The 21,545-nt window shown below is 38.4% G+C and overlaps 1 protein-coding gene across 2 annotated transcripts in view; it reads left to right on the top strand.

Annotated features, from left to right (window-relative positions):
- Positions 1-19,756, top strand: part of plxdc2b (plexin domain containing 2b) — a 100,066-nt gene extending 80,310 nt beyond the window's left edge. Inside the window, exons 10-14 of one of the 2 annotated variants that reach the window (XM_027169417.2) lie at positions 2,644-2,704; positions 2,967-3,120; positions 5,281-5,319; positions 16,621-16,793; positions 17,599-19,756. In XM_027169417.2, the coding sequence (XP_027025218.2) occupies positions 2,644-2,704; positions 2,967-3,120; positions 5,281-5,319; positions 16,621-16,793; positions 17,599-17,718 (547 nt within the window). In that variant the 3' untranslated portion in view covers positions 17,719-19,756. The remainder of the gene's footprint in view (positions 1-2,643; positions 2,705-2,966; positions 3,121-5,280; positions 5,320-16,620; positions 16,794-17,598) is intronic. The other variant, XM_027169418.2, reaches the window with a different exon arrangement.
- Positions 19,757-21,545: the final 1,789 nt, after the last annotated feature.

Here is a 21,545-nt window from a genome sequence, read left to right as displayed (position 1 = left end):
TTACACACCACAGTAACCTCCATGTCGTCATGTGCGTATGACGTTGCTTCCTGTTTCAAGCACGTCCATGCTTGTAAAATTAATATTGCAGACGTCCTGAGGTAAAATTGCATTACTCCACGTCCCCACGTAAAACTAATCCAGTCTGAATAGTGCTATTGTCCGTAATGATTACCGAGATGGCACATTCGGACGGGACTAAAATCACAGAGAAGCTCTGGTAATAATTTACCCCCACGTCCCCACATAAAACTAATCCCGTCCGAATAGGGCTTTTCAGATTCTAGATATTGAGATTTGTACATGCTCATGGCTTTCGGTGCATCCTTTTTCCTCTCGAAGTCGGAATGGATTCCAACACAAAGGAGCCAAGCTGGGTGCGTCTGCATTCATTAACATGCAAACAGCACAATGTGGTGAAATCGCAACTAGGTATTTCTCCACAGAACCGTGCAGGATTGAGAATATCTGAAAGCCGAAGATATGGGAGAGGCAAGCTGATGCCAGATTCGTACGCCAGCTAACTCTTCGGTTAGAAACCAGACAGACAGATAGAATCCGTCTCGCCTCATTATCGCGATTTGGGTTTGTTGTTTACAGGCTGTTCTTTTCTTCTTTTCTCATGTTTTTTTTTTTTTTTTTTACATAAACGGGATTTTTGAGGAATAGTGAAAGATGACCTCGAGGATTGTTTTAAGTGAAGCAGTGGCCACACATTTGTTATGCTGCCTGGCTGACATTTCACACTGAACACTCTGTCATATTATATAAAAGCAAAACCAGATCCATAGACTAGTCACACATGTACTGTACAAACAACCACCTCCACACACCCAAACTCTTTTACATATAGAGTTGTTTCGGTAACCTTCTGAGGGTGAGAGGACTGTCTGGCCTTAGTATATCAGAAGGAAGGAGAGAGAGAGAGAGAGAGAGAGAGAGAGAGAGAGAGAGAGAGAGAGAGAGCGAACATGATTAAGGGAAAGAAAATGACAAAAGAACCTAGGGTGTGTGCAGAAGCAGGCATCCGTGCATCCTGGCCTAGTAGAGCTTCAATCTTAGCATCAGAGTTAAAGACATACACTTTTACAATTTATTTTCTCTGTCATGTGTCAGCAATTACATGTTGTTCAGGCAGATATCTGTGTCATTCTGTTGAAATCTGGACACAAGGCCAACTTAGAATCTGCTCCGGATGTGGCCACTGGGGTGTTCTCTCTGTAGTGTTAAATAGTTTGACTGACAGCATTTTATTCCACTTCCATCCAACTATATATCCATCATGCTGTTTTGTACAGTGAGGAATGTGTAATCTTCTTTGTGGTAAAAAAAAAAAAATGGATGTAGCTTGAACTGAAAACTTGAGGATGCTCTTGAATAACAAAGAGCATTGAAACAAGATTCTAAGATTAAGTGCTTAAAGCAGGCACTGTAGGGTTTCCAGATTTTGGTGATTATAGAAATGTAGGTCTATTCCTCTGCCCCAGTGTTCCCAACATCCACCAATTATTTGACCAGGATTAACCGCTTACTCAAGAATAATTATTGATCAAATACTTTTTTATCTCATGCTTTTCTTCTCGCTCTGGTTCATACTATAAATTTATAACATACTCATTAGGCTGTCAAAGCTTAGCCGAGATACCTGAAGTAATGTTTTGTTTATTGCCTTACTAAAATATATATTTTTTGCCTCAGTATAGTTTTTTCAATTATATATACACACACACGGCAATAAGTTAGGGCACCCAATTATGCTTTGCTTTTAATTACAAAATATTGTAACTTCAGGCGATTTTTAGCGCTTAGCATGCTTACCTCAAAAGCTCCAGGGTCAGGGTTTGATTCCTGCCTCGAGTGTTTGGCATCTCTAAATTGTATGTCATGTGTCTATGATTTCTCCTTGTGATGGGTTGATAGGTGCTTCCCCTGCCTTGTTCCCTCAAGCCCACTTGAATATACTCCCAGTGACCCTGTGTAGGATAAGCACTACAGAATACGGATGTGCTTTGGATTTGGAGTTTATTGTGCATAGTGATGGACGTCTGGGATTTAGAGCAGGTTATTTATTGCTGGAAATTCTTTCAAAAAAAAAGGAGAGAGAGTTCTAAGAGTTCTTCTGTTTGGGAACAATTCATGAAATGTGTCCATGAGGTACTGTATGTGGTTTATTCAGGATAAGCCAACAAACATAGCAGTGCTGGGGGTCAAATATATTCATTATCATAAAGAACGCAGAACATGGGAACTCAAAGCTCAGAAAGCAGTGAATTAACCAATGCACATGAACCAATCAATGAATGAACATGGGGTATATAAGACAAACAGTAATTTGGATGATTGACAAGACAGGCAAGACTTGAATGAAAATTAAAGGGAAATGTCTGTGTAAAAATAAACACTTGTATTGAGCAAAACATGATCATGAAAAGAGGAAACTACACAGCAGTCAGTTTTTCTTTTCTTTTTTCATCGGTCACTATAATAATAATAATAATAATAATAATAATAATAATAATAATAATAATAATAATAATAATAATCCCCCAGATGTTGGTTATGATGTGATGGTTATAGCACTGCGTTGTAAATTGTTCAAGTAAACTGTTGTTGATGTCATTGTTGTTTGTCTTCTCATTTTAGATGTTCTAGTGGTTTTGACCGCCATCGACAGGACTGGGTTGATAACAGCTGCCCAGATGAGGTGTGTGTGTGAGTAGTGTGTGTGTGTTCACCTGTGTGTGCTTGTTGTATGAAGTATGCCATTAGTTATAGTCTGATAAGAGAAAGTGAAGCCCCGCCCTCAACTTTCTTTCTGTCTGCTGCTCTCTCTCTCTCTCTCTCTCTCTCTCTCTCTCTCTTTCTCTACTCATTATCATAACACTGCAAATGTATTGAATTCGTTTAACATTTCCTCATCACGTAATTCTTTTGTGTATGCCTAGTGATGAGCACTTCTCTTTCAGACAAAGGACAACACGTGTGACATCATCAACACCACTCAGTTTGAATCGTCTACCACTGCATCAGTGACCAAGACATCCACAAGGAATAGAGCTGTTACAGAAGCTGATTCCACCCAGTCAACATCACATCCACCCACCAGCATCCCTACAGAAGGTAAGAGAAACTGGACTCTGGGAAACATTGCAAACAGATGAGGATGGATTTCATTCCATTTTCAAATTTGCGTGCAAATTGTGTGAACTGTAATGAATTTTCTAATGTTTGAAACGCTAATGTGAAATTTCTAATGTGTGAGCTGCTTGTCTCACACACATACACATGCACACGCACACACATAGAGTACACACACACACACACACACACACACACACACATTTAAAGATCAGACAGACTAGAAGAGGTGTTAAGACAGGAAAGCTGTTTAAATGAAAATCTCTCTCTCTCTCTCTCTCTCTCTCTCTCTCTCTTGCTCGCTCTCTCGCTCTTTATCTGAACCTTGTTCTGCTTATTAACAGTTTATACATCTCTAGATAGGAAATTTTACCAAATAAAGTAAAGCCATTGTCAGCATTGGAGAGTATGGAACATTTTGGGCTTCCTCATTCATTCAATCATCGTCAGTAATTCTGGTCAGGGCTGTAGTTTAAATGAGTAACGCACTTTGCTTTCTATTTGAAATGTGACAGACGTAATACACAATTGAATTTTTATCGAATTCCGTCACAATCGATGTGTCCATAAATAGAAAACGCAATTTTTTTGAAAATTGTCTGGAAAACACTTCCATACAAATTTGCTTTTGGTAATCTGAGGCTAACTGACAGCCAGAGAGGCCACACATCTTCCATTAGAGATCAGCAAAGCACTAGGAATCAAGAGCGAGACCGTGCCAAAGCAGAACATACTAATAGAAAGCGATGTTAGAGCGTATATCGATCCCGTCAATACGGTGTCTGTTTTATCTGAGACCAGCGCCGGGTGATTCTTTACACCTCTCCTGACGATGAGCTAAAGTTACTTTGAAAGCCGCTGACAGCTTTGTAGAGTTGGATTCGGTCTGGCTTTAAATGTAATACTGAGAGCAGTCTGTGTGTCCGTGGCCGTTTCTGCTTCCGTATCAGGAAAATCCAGGTAGACTCATTTATTATATTTAAGCAAAGCCGGGATCGATTTCCTCATCAAAGCAATCACAGTCATTAGGTCAGCAAGCCACCGATCGATCATTAACACCTAACAAGTACTCAGTATTTTCCGAGAAACACGAATCACAAATCTCTCTTTCCCCGTTTTCCATTCTGGTTCTACATTCTTCTGATTCCATTAGAAGCCCAACATTTTGAGCCCTTTAAGCATTACTCTGATTACTCGAGTGTGGTCCTGATGCGTGAAGGCGTCCAAGTGACCAGACTCTCAACAGTTCATGATTCAGACAGATAACTCTGACGAGAATTAATGAGTTCTGATTGTTGTGAGCTGCTTGTCTCACACACACACACACACACACACTCAGAGACCAGAAGACAGGAAAGCTTTTTAAATGAAAATAGCTCTCTCTATATATTTTTTCTTTCTTTCTTTCTTTCTCTCTTGATCTTTTTCATCTTCTCATCCCTTTGCAGGTTTTATCCTTTGCTCGTTTTTCCTCTTGCCACCAAAGATAAATCATTTTCATCAATTCGATTCAGTTTACAGTTGAACACCTAGCCCATCTGTTCCTGAAAAACACACACACACCACACACAAACACACACACACACACACACACCACACAACACTAAGGCAATTCTCATCCCATGTTATGTAAATAGCTCACCCATGAGGAATTGAAGGAGTTGAAGAATACAGACTGCAGCAAGGAATGAAACTAATTTCGAGTAACAGAATTTATTTAAAATGAGTAAATAATGTACCAGGGATATTCATTTCGATTTCAAGGTTGGCCTACGTTCTTATTGAGGTGGAATAGCGAACTAATCACAGAATCTAAACACAGTGCCATTATAACACAACCAATTTTTTGGTATTTGTAATTGTAAATTGTCATTTGCATTAAGTGTGTGCATGTGTTTGTTGTTTATGTGTGTGTGTGTGTGTGTGTGTGTGTGTGTGTGTGTGTGTGTGTGTGTGTGTGTGTGTGTGTGTGTGTGTGTGTGTGTGTGTGTATCATTTTTAACATGATATAAAGTCAATAAACTGATGCTTTCTCATATTGCTCACAGTCTATCACTCTCTCTCTCTCTCTGTCTCTTTATTTATTTATTTATTTATTTTCTTTCTTTTCTTTTTATTTTCTTTATTTTTTGTCATGCACAGATGACACCAAGATTGCCCTTCATCTCAAAGACAATAGAGGTAGGATGTCACCTTGTGTGATCTATACATTGTGACATGAAACAATAACTTTGACGTCCTAATGCTCACAGGAGGGACAGTGTGTGTGCATGTCTGTGTGTGTGTGTGTGTGTGTGTGTGTGTGTGTTTGTGATGAATCCTGGATTTCACCCTCGATCTCTTTTCCGTCTCTCGCTGAGGCGTAGCACCAGCTCATTCCTGCTGTAGTGAAATTCAGCACACATTCCTTTTCATAGCGTCATCTCAACCTCTCCCTCCCTCACTGCTTTCTTGCTTGCTCTCTCATTCTTTTTTCTTCACACTCATCTTTCCTTTCTTTGCTCTTTCTGTCTCTCCACCTCTCTCTCTATTATCCTCAACCTTCTTTTTCCCTCTTTTTTTATTCCTGCATAGAAAAGGTTTCGCAAGCCCTCATGTGGTTTTGATTTCGTCCGTCAGTATTTTTCATGACTCAGACACAGGAGACTGGAAGCCAGCAGCAGAACATTTTATCACTAGTGCAAAAATAATAATAAATAAATAACTTGAAGTGAATGAAGTGAAAAACGATATGATTTATTGTTTTGCAAGCATGTAAGCACTTTTAATTCCAGAATAGACAATGACAAAGACAGTTTCTAATGATACTCAAATGCTTTTGTAAAATGCAGGCTCTTTAAAAAGAAATGTGTGTTCAAAATGGCTGATGCCCAGAATGATTGACTCAGTGAATCTACAGATACCACGTAAATGATTTTAGGACAAATTGTACAGAAGTTATAAGCAAAAATTGCTCATGTACACGGAGGTTATGGTTGTTATAAGACACACCAGTTTTAGGGTCAATACACCAAACATGAACGGTTTGGTCAATCAAAAAAATTTTGAATGTTGGTCTTCTTTCGGTCTCTTTATTGTCTGAAGAAGTTCCACTGAAAAAATTGGTGAAGTTCTGACAACAGTTTGTTTCAAAATTGGGTTTTTCCATAAAAAAAAATGTAAATAATAATAATTAAAATGGTGAGACAGAAATCTGAGATATACGTTTTGTTTGTCTTAAGTCAACTATGTTAAAGCTGTGACAAGCTATTCAAAATTTATGGCCATGTTTTTGTTTTGATTACCGTAGCGCCATCGTGTGGCTGATCGGGGCGAGACTTCAAATTTTCAAGTCTCTAGGCTTCAGAGTTTGGTCTGTACATTAGCTTTAGGGCGAATAAATAAATAAATAAATAAACAAACAAACAAATAAACAAATAAATAAAAATCCCTTTCAGAACAATAGTGTTTCTGTGCTTCCACACTTGAACCTCTCGTAATTAAAAGACATTTGTACTAATTTCCAGCTTGAATTAGTCTTCTACTGATAGATGTTCTTTAGCTCCTGTTGAGCATTTATTTCCCCAAAGAAGCTAAATTAATCTAAACAAGAAAATGTCAAGTGTAAAGAAACAGGATTTAATAGTCTGATATTTGGTTAAATTTAAACTTATAACAGTAAAGACTAGATAAAAGTGACTGTATTCAAGATCTTTTCTCTTGCTGTCTTGTTTTGCAGTGAGGACAAGTAGCACTGTCATTCTTGCTCTTAGAGACAGAGCTGATTGTAAGAACGCCACCACTATTTAAGCCACTATTTGAAAGTAGATTATTCTGAAGATAATCCTTAAACCCCTATATAGAATAATAAATGGTTTGATAAGTACTGTGGGGTTTCTGGTTTATATCGGTTCCAGTGTCGTTATCTTAAGCCTGAATCCAGCATTATCTGTAAAGCTATAAAGATGTAAGTCCTCACTCAGTTTAGTTTTTCTGTGAGATAGCAAGCATTGACGAAACACTAACTTTTGCATTGCATGTATTGTAGCAGTGCTTTTATTTGAGATCTTTTCCTGAGCTTCTGTTAAATCCAAAGTATTTCCAACGACTATTTTCTTTTCGCTTTGTCATGTGTATCAGTTTTCCTTTTCAATTCAAACCGCATGTAGGCGAGCTATGCTGCAAAAACGATATCCTAGCAAGTGAAAATATCTTAAAATATGGCCAACTGGATCTAATGTTTCTTTCCGTTTTTAGATGCTTTTGCCAAAGTTTTGAATTGACCTTTTTTCCTGTCAGACAATTTTGCTTTCTTCTTGAAAAAAAAGTGGTTAAAATTGGGAGAAAAATTATTGGCAGATAAAACAAGACAATTTGAGTAAAATGGGTTAAAAATAAATGCCAAGAAGGTGTAAGAACGGGTGTAACCCTTTATCTATGTATTTTTTGTAACCTTATAATTGGAAGTCACAGATAAATTTGACTATCTTCAAGATATTTTGACTTGTAAAGATGTCATTTTTATGCAATGCAAATTGTAGAACATTGAATTGACTTGGTTTTGTCTAAGAAATTGCTAAGGACAACATGTTTACATCATCTTCACCTGCCAGACTTGCCTGCTTACAGTACCTGCTCTGTTAGCAAGCATATGTTCCTGTCATACAGCTAGCTTACGAGTTACCTGCTGTACATTTTTTCTTACACAAAGACACAAGTCAGAGTTCAGCATCAGAATTGAAGTTAATTGTAAATTTCTTCAAAATTCACAGAGTATACAAGCTGCCAAATCTATAAAAACACATTAAAATGAATGAGACTAGCTAGCCAGCTAGTTACAGTACCTGAGCTACACTACTATACTTTAATGTCACATAAAAAAACAGGTCGGATTTCAGTATAAAATATGATTAGTATTGTAATTTTCTAAGCGATTCACAAGATATAACAGTGGTCAATTCGATTAAAACACATAACAACCATTCATCAGCTAGCTAACTGGACTCCATTTCCAGATAATTATCTAGGTAAGAAGATGCATCTTAAAGATAAAATGTGATAAGTCAAAAACTGGTGAGGTTTTTTTTATAGCAGATATGCGATGCTCCATGAATGTTATCTAGTGAAAACTAGATGGAAAACAAACATGGAAATGTTTGACATAGATGACCAAAATAATTAGCCATCCAAGAGGAGTCTGAAAATGATTTACTGACGTGGTACTTTAATGGCAATCATTTCACCTTTTCTAAATGTATATAATTGTACAGTATATGATCATTTTTACCTTTCTTCATATTTACTTTTTTTTCCTTTGAGCTTTTATATTCTACTTCATTACTAATATTCATATATACTAATCAGTTCAGCCTGCACATTCAGAAAAAACGTCTGATTCAGTGTTAAGTCACTTAATCATGATTAACTTATCGCTAATTAACTTTTTCCTAAATGTCAAGTCATATGCTTCCACATTACTTAATTGAATTGATGTATGAAATCCAGTTCGCATGTCAATGTTTGATGGTGTGGTTCTGTCTGCTTCTTGCTCAGTGTATTTATTTAGCAGATGTTTGTAGCTTCTGGTGTCTTCATCTGGCAATTCCTGACCACAGATTACACAAGGGCATGAGGCTGAATCCAAAAGGGGTCTAGTCACACCATTAGCGAAGTTGACATCTAAACAGGACATCGTGATGAATAATTAGGTTAATGTAGGACAAACAGTTCATTCATCTATTGTTCATTACTCATCCCATTGCTTTTAGCTACACTAAACAACATACATCACTGTCAAAATGCCTTTTATCCTGGAAAGACACAACTGATTAGTGAAGATTTGTATAGTATGATATTCTGAAAAAAGAACAGAAATATGTCCATTCGTCCATGTTCTGGCACTTTAAGAACTTTTAAGTTCATGATTTATTATTTACCAACCGTGTAAGGACTTAAATCAGACTCTAGAGACTATTTTTGTGGAAATCCTAGATCAACAGTTGCTGAAAAACTCAAACCAGTCATTTCTTATGATTATCATGACTATTAAGTGAAGCTCCCACCTAAACTAAAACTGCATGAATGTACAGATGTAGAGGTGTTTCTATTACAGTGGATAGTCGGTGTATTACAGCTGTAATGCATTTGGGAACAGGTGAATGAACAAGTTAGTTAGGTCATCTGAAATAGGACAGAACCCTGTGGCAAGGAAACCAATCAAGAGAAAATGTAATGTAGCTATGCGTTTGAATTTGCATCACGGAGGATGGTTTTATCTATGCACTTGATGCATAGCCCTGTTCTGTCCATAGATTCACGGTTATCTTAACCATTTTTTTCCTATAGTGGACTTTATATTAAGGATTTCTTAGTAGGAGGTGCATGTTGCTATGTTCAAACAGAGGTACGTATATTAGCCTTGTTTGTGGTTGTGTGCATGCATAAAACAAGCTGGCTGGTGATAATGAAGTCTATCTATTAGGGATGCTTCCAAATAGATAGGAATAACGATACGAATAGGAGGCAAAATATAAATTTTTATTAGAAAGCTTTTCCGAATGGCTGGAGGTATGTGTCAGGAATGGGATCCTGTGGGTCACAGCAAATATTTTGTGAGTGGGATGTTTTCATTTCCATGCCAAAGCAAGCGAGAGGTCAGATATGAAGCTTGTTGTTCGAACAAATGATCATGTTCATGTTATGCTGATCCTTAGTATTTGCCTTGTCATGGTTATAGTGGTTTAATTTGTTTGTATTTTGGGAAATAGAAAAAAAGGACTACGTCTGGCATACATAATGTTTTCATAAATCCCTTTTGTTGTAACCTGTGGGTTTAGACTTGTAATACAGATACTGTATTTAGACACCCTTATATCACACAACTTATGTTAATCTCTGAGCAATGGAGGGTTAAAGGTCTTACTCAAGGGCCCAACAGCAGATTCGAACACACAACCTTCTAACCAGTGGTCGAACATCTTAACCACCAAACCTCTATGGTCCTGCAGTATATACAGCTATGTCAAGTAGTACACAGATACAGATGTTGTCATTGCATTACACCCCTATTATCTATGCTATATGGGGCAGTGGTGGCTCAAGCAGTAAAGGCTCTGAGTTTTTGATCGGAGGATCAGGGTTCAAGCCCCAGCGCTTCCGAGCTGGCACTGTTCGGCTCTGGATACAGGCCCTTAACCCTCACTTCTCTATGGCTTAATGTTTGTGGATACCTGACCATTAAACACTTATGAGCTTGATACACATGCCATTCCAAATTCTTTCCCTCTTTGCTATTATAATAAGCTCAACTCTTCTGGAAAGGTTTTCTACTAGAGTTTAGAGCATGGCAGTGTGGAGATTTGTCTTCATTCAAGAGAGAGCATTAGTGAGATCAGACACTGATGTAGTGTGAGGAGGTCTGGGGTGCAGTGTCAATGTTCCAGTTCAACCCAAATGTGTTCAGTGAGGTTGAGGTTGGGGATCTGTGCAGGACACTCCAGTTCTTCAACATCCACCTTCACAAACCCTGTCTTCATGGTTTGGGCCTCTTAGAAGCAGTGACAGAAAATGTAGACTACAGCATAAAGAGGCATTCTGGTCAATTGTGTGGTTCCAACTTTGTGAGAACAGTTCGGGGAAAATGTACATATGAGTGTGATGATGATGAGGTGTCAACAAATATTTGGCAACATAGTTTGTGGGTCTATCTATCTAGTATAGACTATTTCTCTTTCAGAAACATTAACAAAATTGGCCACACTTTTTTTTTCTTTTTGAGCAGACAGTTGGAAACAATCATTTCCAAGGAACAGGCTATTCCAATATGGCTTTTTCCCAGTTCCATTTCCTGCCTGTTTTTGTTTAAATTCTTGTGAGAAATGTGTTGGCGAAATCAATCTGGAACAGATACATGGCTGGAAACACATTGCAGTGACCAGAGTTGAACTCGTTCGCTTCGATTTAGGCACTTAAGCTGGAGACGTAACTGTTCACATGTGTTGTGTTGTTTATCTTAATACATTAGAGTGTCTAGTTGATGTCAGACATGTGGATATACAGTAAAGTGTTGATGTAGTTGTGTGTGTTTTGTGGATGAAATGTGTATGTAGTATAGATTATTATTTGTGTTTCAGAAAAGCTGAGAGTTCAGTTAACCTTGATTCTGTGTGTGTGTTTGTGTGTGTTTGTGTGTTTGTGTGTGTGTGTGTGTGTGTGTGTGTGTGTGTGTGTGTGTGTGTGTGTGTGTGTGTGTGTGTTTGATTAGGTCCGGAGTGAATTAAGCTGTAAGAGCTGTTAAAGGCACAAAACCACTAGACGAGGGAGGGAAATTTCATCAACCAGCTTTTCATACTAGTGCTTAATTGCATGCTTGCAAATACGTGCCTGCATGCATACAGACGAGAACTATACATAAACACAGACTCTTTTTTTTTTCCCGAACAAATCAAACATTACTCTGAGGTGTGCAGTGCTGAGATTTTCTTCTAATTCTTTTATATCAACCATCTTTCTGTCACTGTATTCTCATTGTTTCTGTCTGCCCCCAAGTCTATCCTTTTATTTCTCAGCCTTAATAAAAGCCTGTCCAATTCAATTAGCTCTATTTAAAGGTCAGTTAGCTTCACTGTGGCCAGTAGGCTTTTGTGAGGCAGGTTAACATCTTGTCTAATTACACAAGCAAACTACATGCTGTGGGTGTGGGTGTGTGGAAGTGTGTGTGAAATGTGTATGTGGTTCCTTAGAGATACTAACACAGTCTAGTATCATCTACTATAAGACAAATACAGTAATCCCTCGCCACTTCGCGGTTCGAGTTTCGCGGTTCAAGTTTCACGTCCTCAGTGCTTCGCTGATTTTTCAAAAATATTCATCGAAAAATAAAAATAAAAACGGTTTCCCAGGATGCCAGACAAAGAGAGAAACTCTCTCAGAGGCTTTGTACATACCCACGGGCACTCAGACAAGGCACATGATTGGTTCATGGCAAGAGATCTGAGCTGATTGGCTGCGCATCATCGTATCCTCTCCCAGCTTCTTCCCTCGTTGTATCTCGCCACTCTCATTCACGCTGTCAACTGTGTCTCGCGTATTGTGTTTGAAATTAACTTCTCCTTAAGCCCTTACAATGCCTCCTAAGCACTGTGCCCCTGCGAAAGATTCCTCTAGTGAGCCCAAGAGGAAGAGGAAGATGATGACCATCAGTGAAAAGCTCAAACTTAGGGCCAATCCTACTTCGCAGATTTTCACCTATCGCGAGGGGTTCCGGTCCCATTAACCGCGATAAACGAGGGATCACTGTATATACCTTCTGACTGCCAATTTATGCATAAACTGTAAATACACACTCACTAACATATCCTCATGATTACCGCATTCTTCCTCCGCTGTCATCCTCTTTGATCAGCATGCTTTTTTTGCCTCACTTTCATCCCATGAGGTTCAAAAGCAAGATAAGAAACATTCAGCAGCACACTCATGCTCATTACTTATTTATTCAGCTAAATTATACAGCACTCATTTATTAATGATCCTGATTATTCCCTCTGCCATTGAGCTGCCTGCTTTTCATTTCTATTCATTCTGAATTTATTCTGTTTGCTTTTGCGTTTTCCAAAACAGCTGCATGCAAAAAGTATTTTTTCAAATTCATTGCCCCTGACATCTGAATAGGTGACAAAAGAAACATAAATCTGTGCAGCAGGTGTGTTTATTGGTAAGGAGTTTGGCATCGCTTGAGATTAGATGAGAATACACACTTACTGTACATGTAGTCACTTATATGCTATACTTCAATTTCCCTGAATTTATGATAGCACGTTTATCTTTGTGAGCTCTGTGTGTGTGTGTGTGTGTGTGTGTGTGTGTGTGTGTGTGTGTGTGTGTGTGTGTGTGTGTGTGTGTGTGTGTGTGTGTGTGTGTGTGTGTGTGTGTGAGCAATTTTGAACAGTTTATTAGCCTCGGGTTGGGCTTGTCACTGAAGGTCACAGCCATCTCTTTCAAAATTGTTAAACAGGAACAAAGTGGTGTGTGTTTTTGTGTTCTTGATTGTTCAGATCTACTAGCTTAAGTGTGTGGGTTGTGTGTATGTGTTTGTGGACACAGTAAACACTCTCTTTGTTTGACACCTCAAGTCAACATGCTAAGTGGAAATGAAACAGTCTTTATGGAGTCGAATGATAAAGAAAAGCATAACGTGTATACAGTGATCCCTCGTTTATCAAGGTTAATGGGGACCGGAACCCCTCGCGATAGGTGAAAATCCGCGGAGTAGGATTGACCCTAAGTTTGACCTTTTCACTGATGGTCATCATCTTCCTCTTCCTCTTGGGCTCACTAGAGGAATCTTTCACAGGGGCACAGCGCTTAGGAGGCATTGTAAGGGCTTAAGGAGAAGTTCATTTCTAACACAATACGCGAGACACAGTTGACATCGTGAACGAGAGTGGCGAGATACAACAAGGGAAGAAGCTGGGAGAGGATGTGATGATGCACAGCCAATCAGTTTAGATCTCATGCCGGAAACCAATCATGTGCCTTGTCTGAGTGCCCGTGGGTATGTACAAAGCCTCTAAGAGAGTTTCTCTCTTTGTCTGGCATCCTGGGAAACCGTTTTTATTTTTATTTTTTGATGAATATTTTTGAAAAATCAACGATGCACTGAGGCCGCGAAACTTGAACCGCGAAACTTGAACCGTGAAGTGGCGAGGGATTACTGTAGTGCAACTTATTACAGTTCCATATTAACCAGTCAGATTCATTTTTAAACTCTTTTTATTTTCTTACTGATTTGGTCTTGTCCAATTCCCACCTACAAGACATGATGGTTACTGACAGAAAAGTGTAACGGCTAACACTTGTATCCTGTACGATGACAGGATGTTTTCAAGAGCAGCACAACACACTCAGAGAAAAATGCTATATAATGTCTTCCACATACATGCTCTCACAAATGCGTGAGATTGCTTTGCGTTGTTGTGATTGACAGGAGAGGGAGAATATCCAACTTATAAATCATGACCATTAACTCATGGCCTCAAGATGAGAGGATGAGCATCTGGGTTGCGCGGTGGTTTAATGGTTAGCACGTTCGGCGTTAAGGGGTTCAATTACCACTTTGTGTGTGTGTAGGTTTCCTCTCTGGGTATCCAAGTTTCCTCCCCAGTCCAAAAAACATGCATGTTATAGGCTGATTGGCATTTCTAATTAGTCCGTATTGTGTGCCTGAGTTTGTGTGCGATTATCCCCTATGATGTTTGACACCATGACCAAAGTGTCCCCAACAGTTGATGGATGGAAAATTGTTCAACTACAGTATAAACAAAAAGACCCTGATTTCTATACCACAAACACAAGCCATGACCCTACACATGCGCGACACTTAGCATCTTGGAAAGTTCATCTGATAGTTCATTGGGAAGTAATTTCGAACTAAACTCAAATTTTCTGTTTATTTATAGTTGATCCTCTGTGACACTGAACAGGTAAAGTTACTTGTGGAATATTGTTTATCAATATATTTTTTAAAATGCAAATTTTGGTGGGGGGGGGGGGTATGAAATCCAGGTGACACGGTGGCTTAGTGTTTAGCACGTTCGCCTCACACCTCCAGGGTTGGGGGTTCGATTCCCGCCTCCACCTTGTGTGTTTGCATGTTCTCCTCGTTCCTCGGGAGATTCCTCCGGGTTCTCCGGTTTCCTCCCTCGGTCCAAAGACATGCATGGTAGGTTGATTGGCATCTATGGAAAATTGTCCGTAGTGTGTGATTGCGTGAGTGAATGAGAGTGTGTGTGCCCTGCGATGGGTTGGCACTCCGTCCATGGTGTATCCTTCCTTGATGCCCGATGACGCCTGAGATAGGCACAGGCTCCCCATGACCCGAGTAGTTCTGATAAGCGGTAGAAAATGAATGAATGAATGAATTTTGGTGGGGTTGTGCCCATCCCTGGCTATAACACTTTAGCTTGTGAAACGTTAGCTTAGTTCTCTTTAGCTTGTGGCTTTTTTCATTAACATCTGTCATATATATTAGTGCTGATATGAAGCAGATGTTCAACACTCAAAACTTCTTGCTTTCCTGTGACTAAGCACTTAAGTATTTTGTATTTATCATCATGTTTCTGGATATACATTCAGTCGTTGTACAGCGATTTGGTATGAATTCATTTCATTGATTTTATCCGTTTGAAATTTCAGGCAAAACACTGAAGACGAGGCCTAATTTTAGGGGTACGGAGTTATATAAACAAAATAAAGTAGGCCATTTTGTTAGTATAGATTAGAAAATGGAGTGTACTTTAAGCTTATTAGTGCCAGTTAAGCCTGCCAGAATGTTCTAAAAGACGCAACAAAGCAATTTATTTATATTTTTTCTGATAATTTGAGTTTCGTGAAAGACACAGTCCCTGCTGGTTGTGTTGAGAGAACGTAGTTGGAGGGACACTGCCCTCTTCTGTCAGAGAGGAGAATTGCAACAGCTTAAGTAGGTTGATAGTAAGAAGTACTAGATATTTTTTATTCCTGTTTGTTTGCTGTATAGTAGTTTAGCAAAGTAGCATCTTATCTTACCCACAAAGCTCTGCGATGGTGTGGTTGCAGGTTTTCATTCCAACCGAGCATAACCCAAACCTGAGTCTACTCATGTGTAGCTCCTGCTCGATTGGAATGAAAACCTGCACCTACATTTGCAGGCAAAGTCATGCTGGTGCATGCTGGTGGCTGCGGATTAGACTGGGAAGGCACCCGCGATGTTATACTTCGTGCAACTTTGCAGATAAACTTGTACACCCCTGATGTACAGCCTGATCTCAGCTACCTGAACCATCCTGATTCTCATCAACTGGAGGCCTCCCACTGCTCATGAGGATTACCCACATGGACAATCTTAATATACATGGGATTGCTGTGGATGAGATCTCTTACAAACCGTGAAGATGGCTTCGGACTAAAGTTGATATGAAAAGCTTTGTCATGATAGTTTTTAGAACCAGCAGTTTTGCACTTCATGTTAAAACTTGCACTTTTCGACAGTATAGAACACAGTTAGAGAAGAGAAATGATTTATAATCATACTATCTGTTGCCTCTCAGATGAGGAAGGCTTCCCTTTTGAGTCTGCTTCCTCTTAAGGTTTCTTCCTCATATCTCAGGGAGTTTTCCTCACCATCTACGCTGGCTTGCTCATTAGAACATTTCTACACTGAAAAGGAATATTCTGAATGTATGTTCTGTATTTCTGTTAATCTGTTGACACACAGTATCATTCAGCATTGCTGTATTTCTAAAGCAGTGGTGGCTCAATGCCCCAGCACCCCCAAGTTGCCACTGGAGCAGACAGGGTTAAGAGTATTGTTCAAGGTCCAGCAGTGGCAGCTTGGTGGTGCTGGGATTTCTCTGTGCCCTTACATACATGTGGCATTGTCCATTGTTAAAAACATTATACATCTGAATTGAATTTATTTGAACCGCTTCTATGTCTGTCTCTCAGGTGTGTATTTTTTGTTTGCAGCGGCAGCAGCACACAGCATGGCAGAGCGTGAATCAACCAGCAGCAAACAAAACCTCCACACAGGTCTGATACTGGCCATGCTCATGCTGATGTTGATCATAGTGGCTGTGGTGTTAGTGACGGTTTACATCTACCACCACCCCAGCTCCGCTGCCAGCCTTTTCTTCATCGAGGTATGTGTGTGTGCCCTCAAACCGAATTTCATTTCAGTGCTACGATTGCATTTTTTCTACCAGTGACATTCAAGACTAAGACATTTGTGTTTTGCTATACTTTATTATGTCGTGTTTTAACCCTTGTACGTTGTCGTATTTTCGTTACTCAGCCAGTGTTCGTGGGTCTGCTGGATCCGCTGCATTTTGGGGTTTTTAATTCAACACAATCAAAAATTTTATGTTAAAATACTCTACAGATGTTTACTTCATCCCAATTACAAGCAATATAAACAGCATATATGGTTAATATTTGCCCTTTACCTTTATCACCTTTAATTAAAGTGCTACTCGTTTTTTGTTGTTTTTTTTTAATAAAATGTAATAAAAAAAGAAAATAAAATTTAATCAAGTTATGAGTGGGAAAAAGTCAACAAATTTAGGGGCGTGTTTGTTTTGGTGATTTCAAATATCAACATTTGCTTTCAAACAACGGAGACCCCACCTTTAAAACTTGGACTTTTCTGGACTTTTCAGCTAAACCCTCACTACCCCAGGCAGATTGCTTTGCACTTCACATATTACAAACACTGGAATAAATTTGCACTATATTCATACTAGTCATAATATTTCTACCAAAACTGTATCTATTTTTTATATCGTTCCCCTTTCATGCCTGTATTGGTGAACTCTATTTTTATACTAATTTGATTATTTTCTGATTATGCAGACAGTTAAAAAAAAATTAAAATTCACATCACGCTTATCATATACTGTGTATGGCTATTTACGTGACCAATAAAACGTGAAATTTTTTTGTTTATAGAGACGACCGAGCCGGTGGCCTGCCATGAAGTTCCGCCGTGGCTCAGGGTATCCTGCGTACGCAGAGGTCGAGCCCGTCGGCCATGAAAAAGAAGGATTCGTCGAGGCTGAGCAGTGCTGAGGTCCTGAACTTTTGCCCCTTCACACTCTACCCTGCTCAGTGTTTATACACACTTATCCGTGTAATAACCGAAATGCCCCACTTTCATCGACCTTCCAAAAACAGGAAAAAACAGTGTGGATATAAAATCATTCCTGCAAGTAAGAGAAGTACCTGGTGGCTGACGATCAGTAGCACAGAATCAGATTCCTACAGCAATGAGCCGTGAGAAAACTGACAAAGGTATGATTCTGCATCATCTCTAACCTGCATACTGAGCTCTGGATCTGATCTAGAAACAGCACCACAAAAGCCACGATCCCACTGGAACAGATCTGGATTTCAAATTAGACTCATCTTTTTCCTTTCGGCACAAACTCTTTTTGAGAACTGTTTAAAAATCAGAGGTCTGCATCTCCGGCTTATGGTTTAGGAGAATTTATTTAGGTCTTTATATATCCTTGCGATGGGATTTAGCGGGTTTATTTTTTATGGTGTTGTGCTTTTTTTTTTCAGTTTTTACTTGATGTTTTGGAGGAATTTAGTGCTGTTGCTTGAAATACAGTTATACTCATACCATAAATATCTTTTCCGTCTTTGATTTTCTGCTACAATTGGAAAACTTTTGCTCACTGTATCCAACAGTGTTGCTCAACTTTTCCATGCCTACGGACTCATATATTTTTTGCACAAATCTTTTTTAATGCACATATGGGGTTTTGTTTGGATACAGACCTTGGGTTGCTAATGCAAAGTTACAAGACAGGCGCTTGTGGATCTTTGTCTCTTTGTTAAAATGGGAGCGGGTGAATGTTTGGATGAATTTTCTTGTTTGTTTAATTCATATGTTTCTTAAAGTTTTTCCATCTCTGTTCCTGTGCCGATTTAACCGGAGACTCCTTCTCCTTCCATCCTAATACATATGTTTATTTTGCTTGTTTTGAAATTGTTTCTTTTTCAGTTGCTTACACACGGTCCATGCAATAGACATGCCAGAGAACGTGACCACATAAATGAGAATCTATATTTGCAGTCTGTCCATATGTAACGACTTATATAAATCTAGAAGTATAACAATGTTTAAATGTTTTCAGCGGTGTTCTCATGATAGGAATAGAGTGGGTTGCTTTTTGTTTGCTTGTTTTTAAATGGAACGAAGACCTTCAGGTTCATCCTTCACTTTGTGGATTCTCCATAATGAATCAGAGAAATAGATTTCTATTAATGTAGCATAGACAAAAAATAAATAATTCTAAAATTAATTCTTTTTTTTTATTATTTTCTGACCAATCATTTGGAAGACTTGGTTTGTACTCTACAGTCATATTCATAGCACTTCTTAATTGTTCTTGTTAAGTGTTTTACTATTTTCAAGACCAAAGACCCATCTCACTGCATCACATCTACTGTTCCTTTTTTAATTCCCTTTCTCTCTTACACACACACACACACACACACACACACACACATAAACAAACACAAACACACACCTAGATTAAGATACAAGGCTTCTGAAACTACAAAACAGACTCAGCCCCAGTTACAAACATGATCGTTTGAAGCTGAAGGACAAATCATAAAGAGAACAATACGTCACAGATTAAAAAAAATAATAATACTCTATGATTGCATGTTTTACACAACAATGCAGCTGATGGTACACAAGAAGCATAATATTCAAGTAAAATGATTTATGTGAATGCTGGAAAGACAATTAGACCTTCTTTTAGTTTGTGGGTTTTTTATTTCCTGTTGGATTGCTTTTTTTATTATTATTATTATTATTATTATTATTATTCCTGTATCACTGGACTAATTTGATGAATTTCATCCATCCTGAGAGTGAGTGAGTGTGTGTGTGATTCTTAAGTGAATGAATGTTTGACAGATGAGGAGAAAGTTACGTTGAACAGCAGGCCGTGTGCTCTCGAAGTCAGGATTTTTCACAATAACAGTGCTCGGAGAGCTGCTGGATTAGGTGATGCTGTAACTCTGTGTGCTCCTCTATAACTACTGTCATTTTGATTGCATTTTAAATCAATAAAGTTGTTTAAACAAGGCTCGATTTTACTGTTTTGAAAAACGCTAGTCGAGTGCAAATGTTTGCACACCCCATGGTGTATGAATATTATATAATAGGAATTATTACCATCGTGTTATAAAATAATACAAAATGAATATTAATTTTGAATTAAACAGTAAATTTGTTTGGCTTATTGGATCTTAAAGTTGAGAGATTAAATTGAATAAAATGACGCTGGCTGAGTTCAGTTTTATTATTCCACTAGGGGAATTTATTTCTTGGAATTTCCTTTCTTGGAATCTGTACTTATATTTATAATCTGAACATTAACATATATAAAAAAACATATATTATCACTCTGGCAATACAATGTCTGACATATACAAAATGATTTTAAAAACTGCTTAATCTATACATTGCTGTTATAAATCTCCTGCCCAGAGGGAAAACCTTGTACTCAAAATACAGAACGAAAGCTGAGTCAGTAAGAAGTTGTTTCTGCTTTTCTTATTATGCATAAATCAACTGAAGAGTGTTACTTAACACCTTTGAGCTTCCATGCATGATCTGCCAAGACTGGCTCCTCTATTCGGCGACAGTTCTGTCAGATTATTGAACCAAGGTACAATAAATAGATAAATCTTCATTTTTGGCAGAAAGTTTAATATTTGCCGCACCATTTGATTCTCTGTGTGCACCTTAAAGTGTGAGATCAAAAGAAACACCTAGATATGGTTTCATTATAAATAATTACAGGCCTGTGCTCAGCAATTCCTTCTGTTCTGCCATCTTGCAGAACAGACAAGTCTACAAGTACTTGCACAAAAGTTAGTGTTTATTTCCATTAGCTTTTAGTCAGCTAGGGTTGAATTATAACTGGTATATAAGCAAAGTGGAAAAGGAGCTAACAGACTTTTGATTTCTCCCTTCAGTACAGAGACAATATACCTCTAAAACCAACAAATTAGTATTCTATATTTTGAAAATTTATGCTTTATATTTAACATTTAAAAGTGTATTATTTTTCAAGATTTTTGGGGTACCCCAACTGAGATATCACCAAAGACACACAATCAGACATCAGATACCAGAAAGTCTAGACTTAACACTGGTTAATCACTATTGGGATAATTTGTGTCATGAATGAGTGTAAAAGCCTTTTTCTGTTTACAAAATAATACATTTTTCAAATCTAACTAACTGTTGTTGATTGTTTTTCATAATTAATAGCTCTAAATATCTGTTGGTTTTTGCCTTCAGTTTTAGCTGTGAAGACTGTATATGTTATTAAAAAGGATAAACCAACATGAAGATCAGAGAGCTGTTTACAGGAAAACAACAAGCCATTTTGAAGCTGATAATACTTATTTTATTTAGCTACTGATTTTTATTATTATTATTATTATTATTATTAAATAATTAATACAACAAAATAACATAAGAATAATAAGAATAAGAACAATGACAATTGTTATTGTCATTGTTCTTATCATTATCATTCATTCATTCATTTTCTACCGCTTATCCAAACTATTCTCGGGTCACAGGGAGACTGTGCCTATCTCAGGCGTCATCGGGCATCAAGGCAGGATTCACCCGGGACAGATGCATGTCTTTGGACCAGGGGAGGAAACCGGAGTACCCGGAGGAAACCCCCGAGGCACGGGGAGAACATGCAAACTCCGTACACACAAGGCGGAGGCGGGAATCAAACCCCCAACCCTGGAGGTGTGAGGCGAACGTGCTAACCACTAAGCCAATGTGCCCCCCCCCCCCCCCATCATTATCATTATCATTATCATTATCATTATTTTTATTATTTATT

The sequence above is a fragment of the Tachysurus fulvidraco genome, chromosome 1 (genome assembly GCF_022655615.1).
Source record: "Tachysurus fulvidraco isolate hzauxx_2018 chromosome 1, HZAU_PFXX_2.0, whole genome shotgun sequence".
Lineage (NCBI taxonomy): Eukaryota > Metazoa > Chordata > Actinopteri > Siluriformes > Bagridae > Tachysurus > Tachysurus fulvidraco.
Note: the sequence above shows the minus strand (reverse complement) of the source record. Positions and strands in the feature narration are given on the sequence as shown.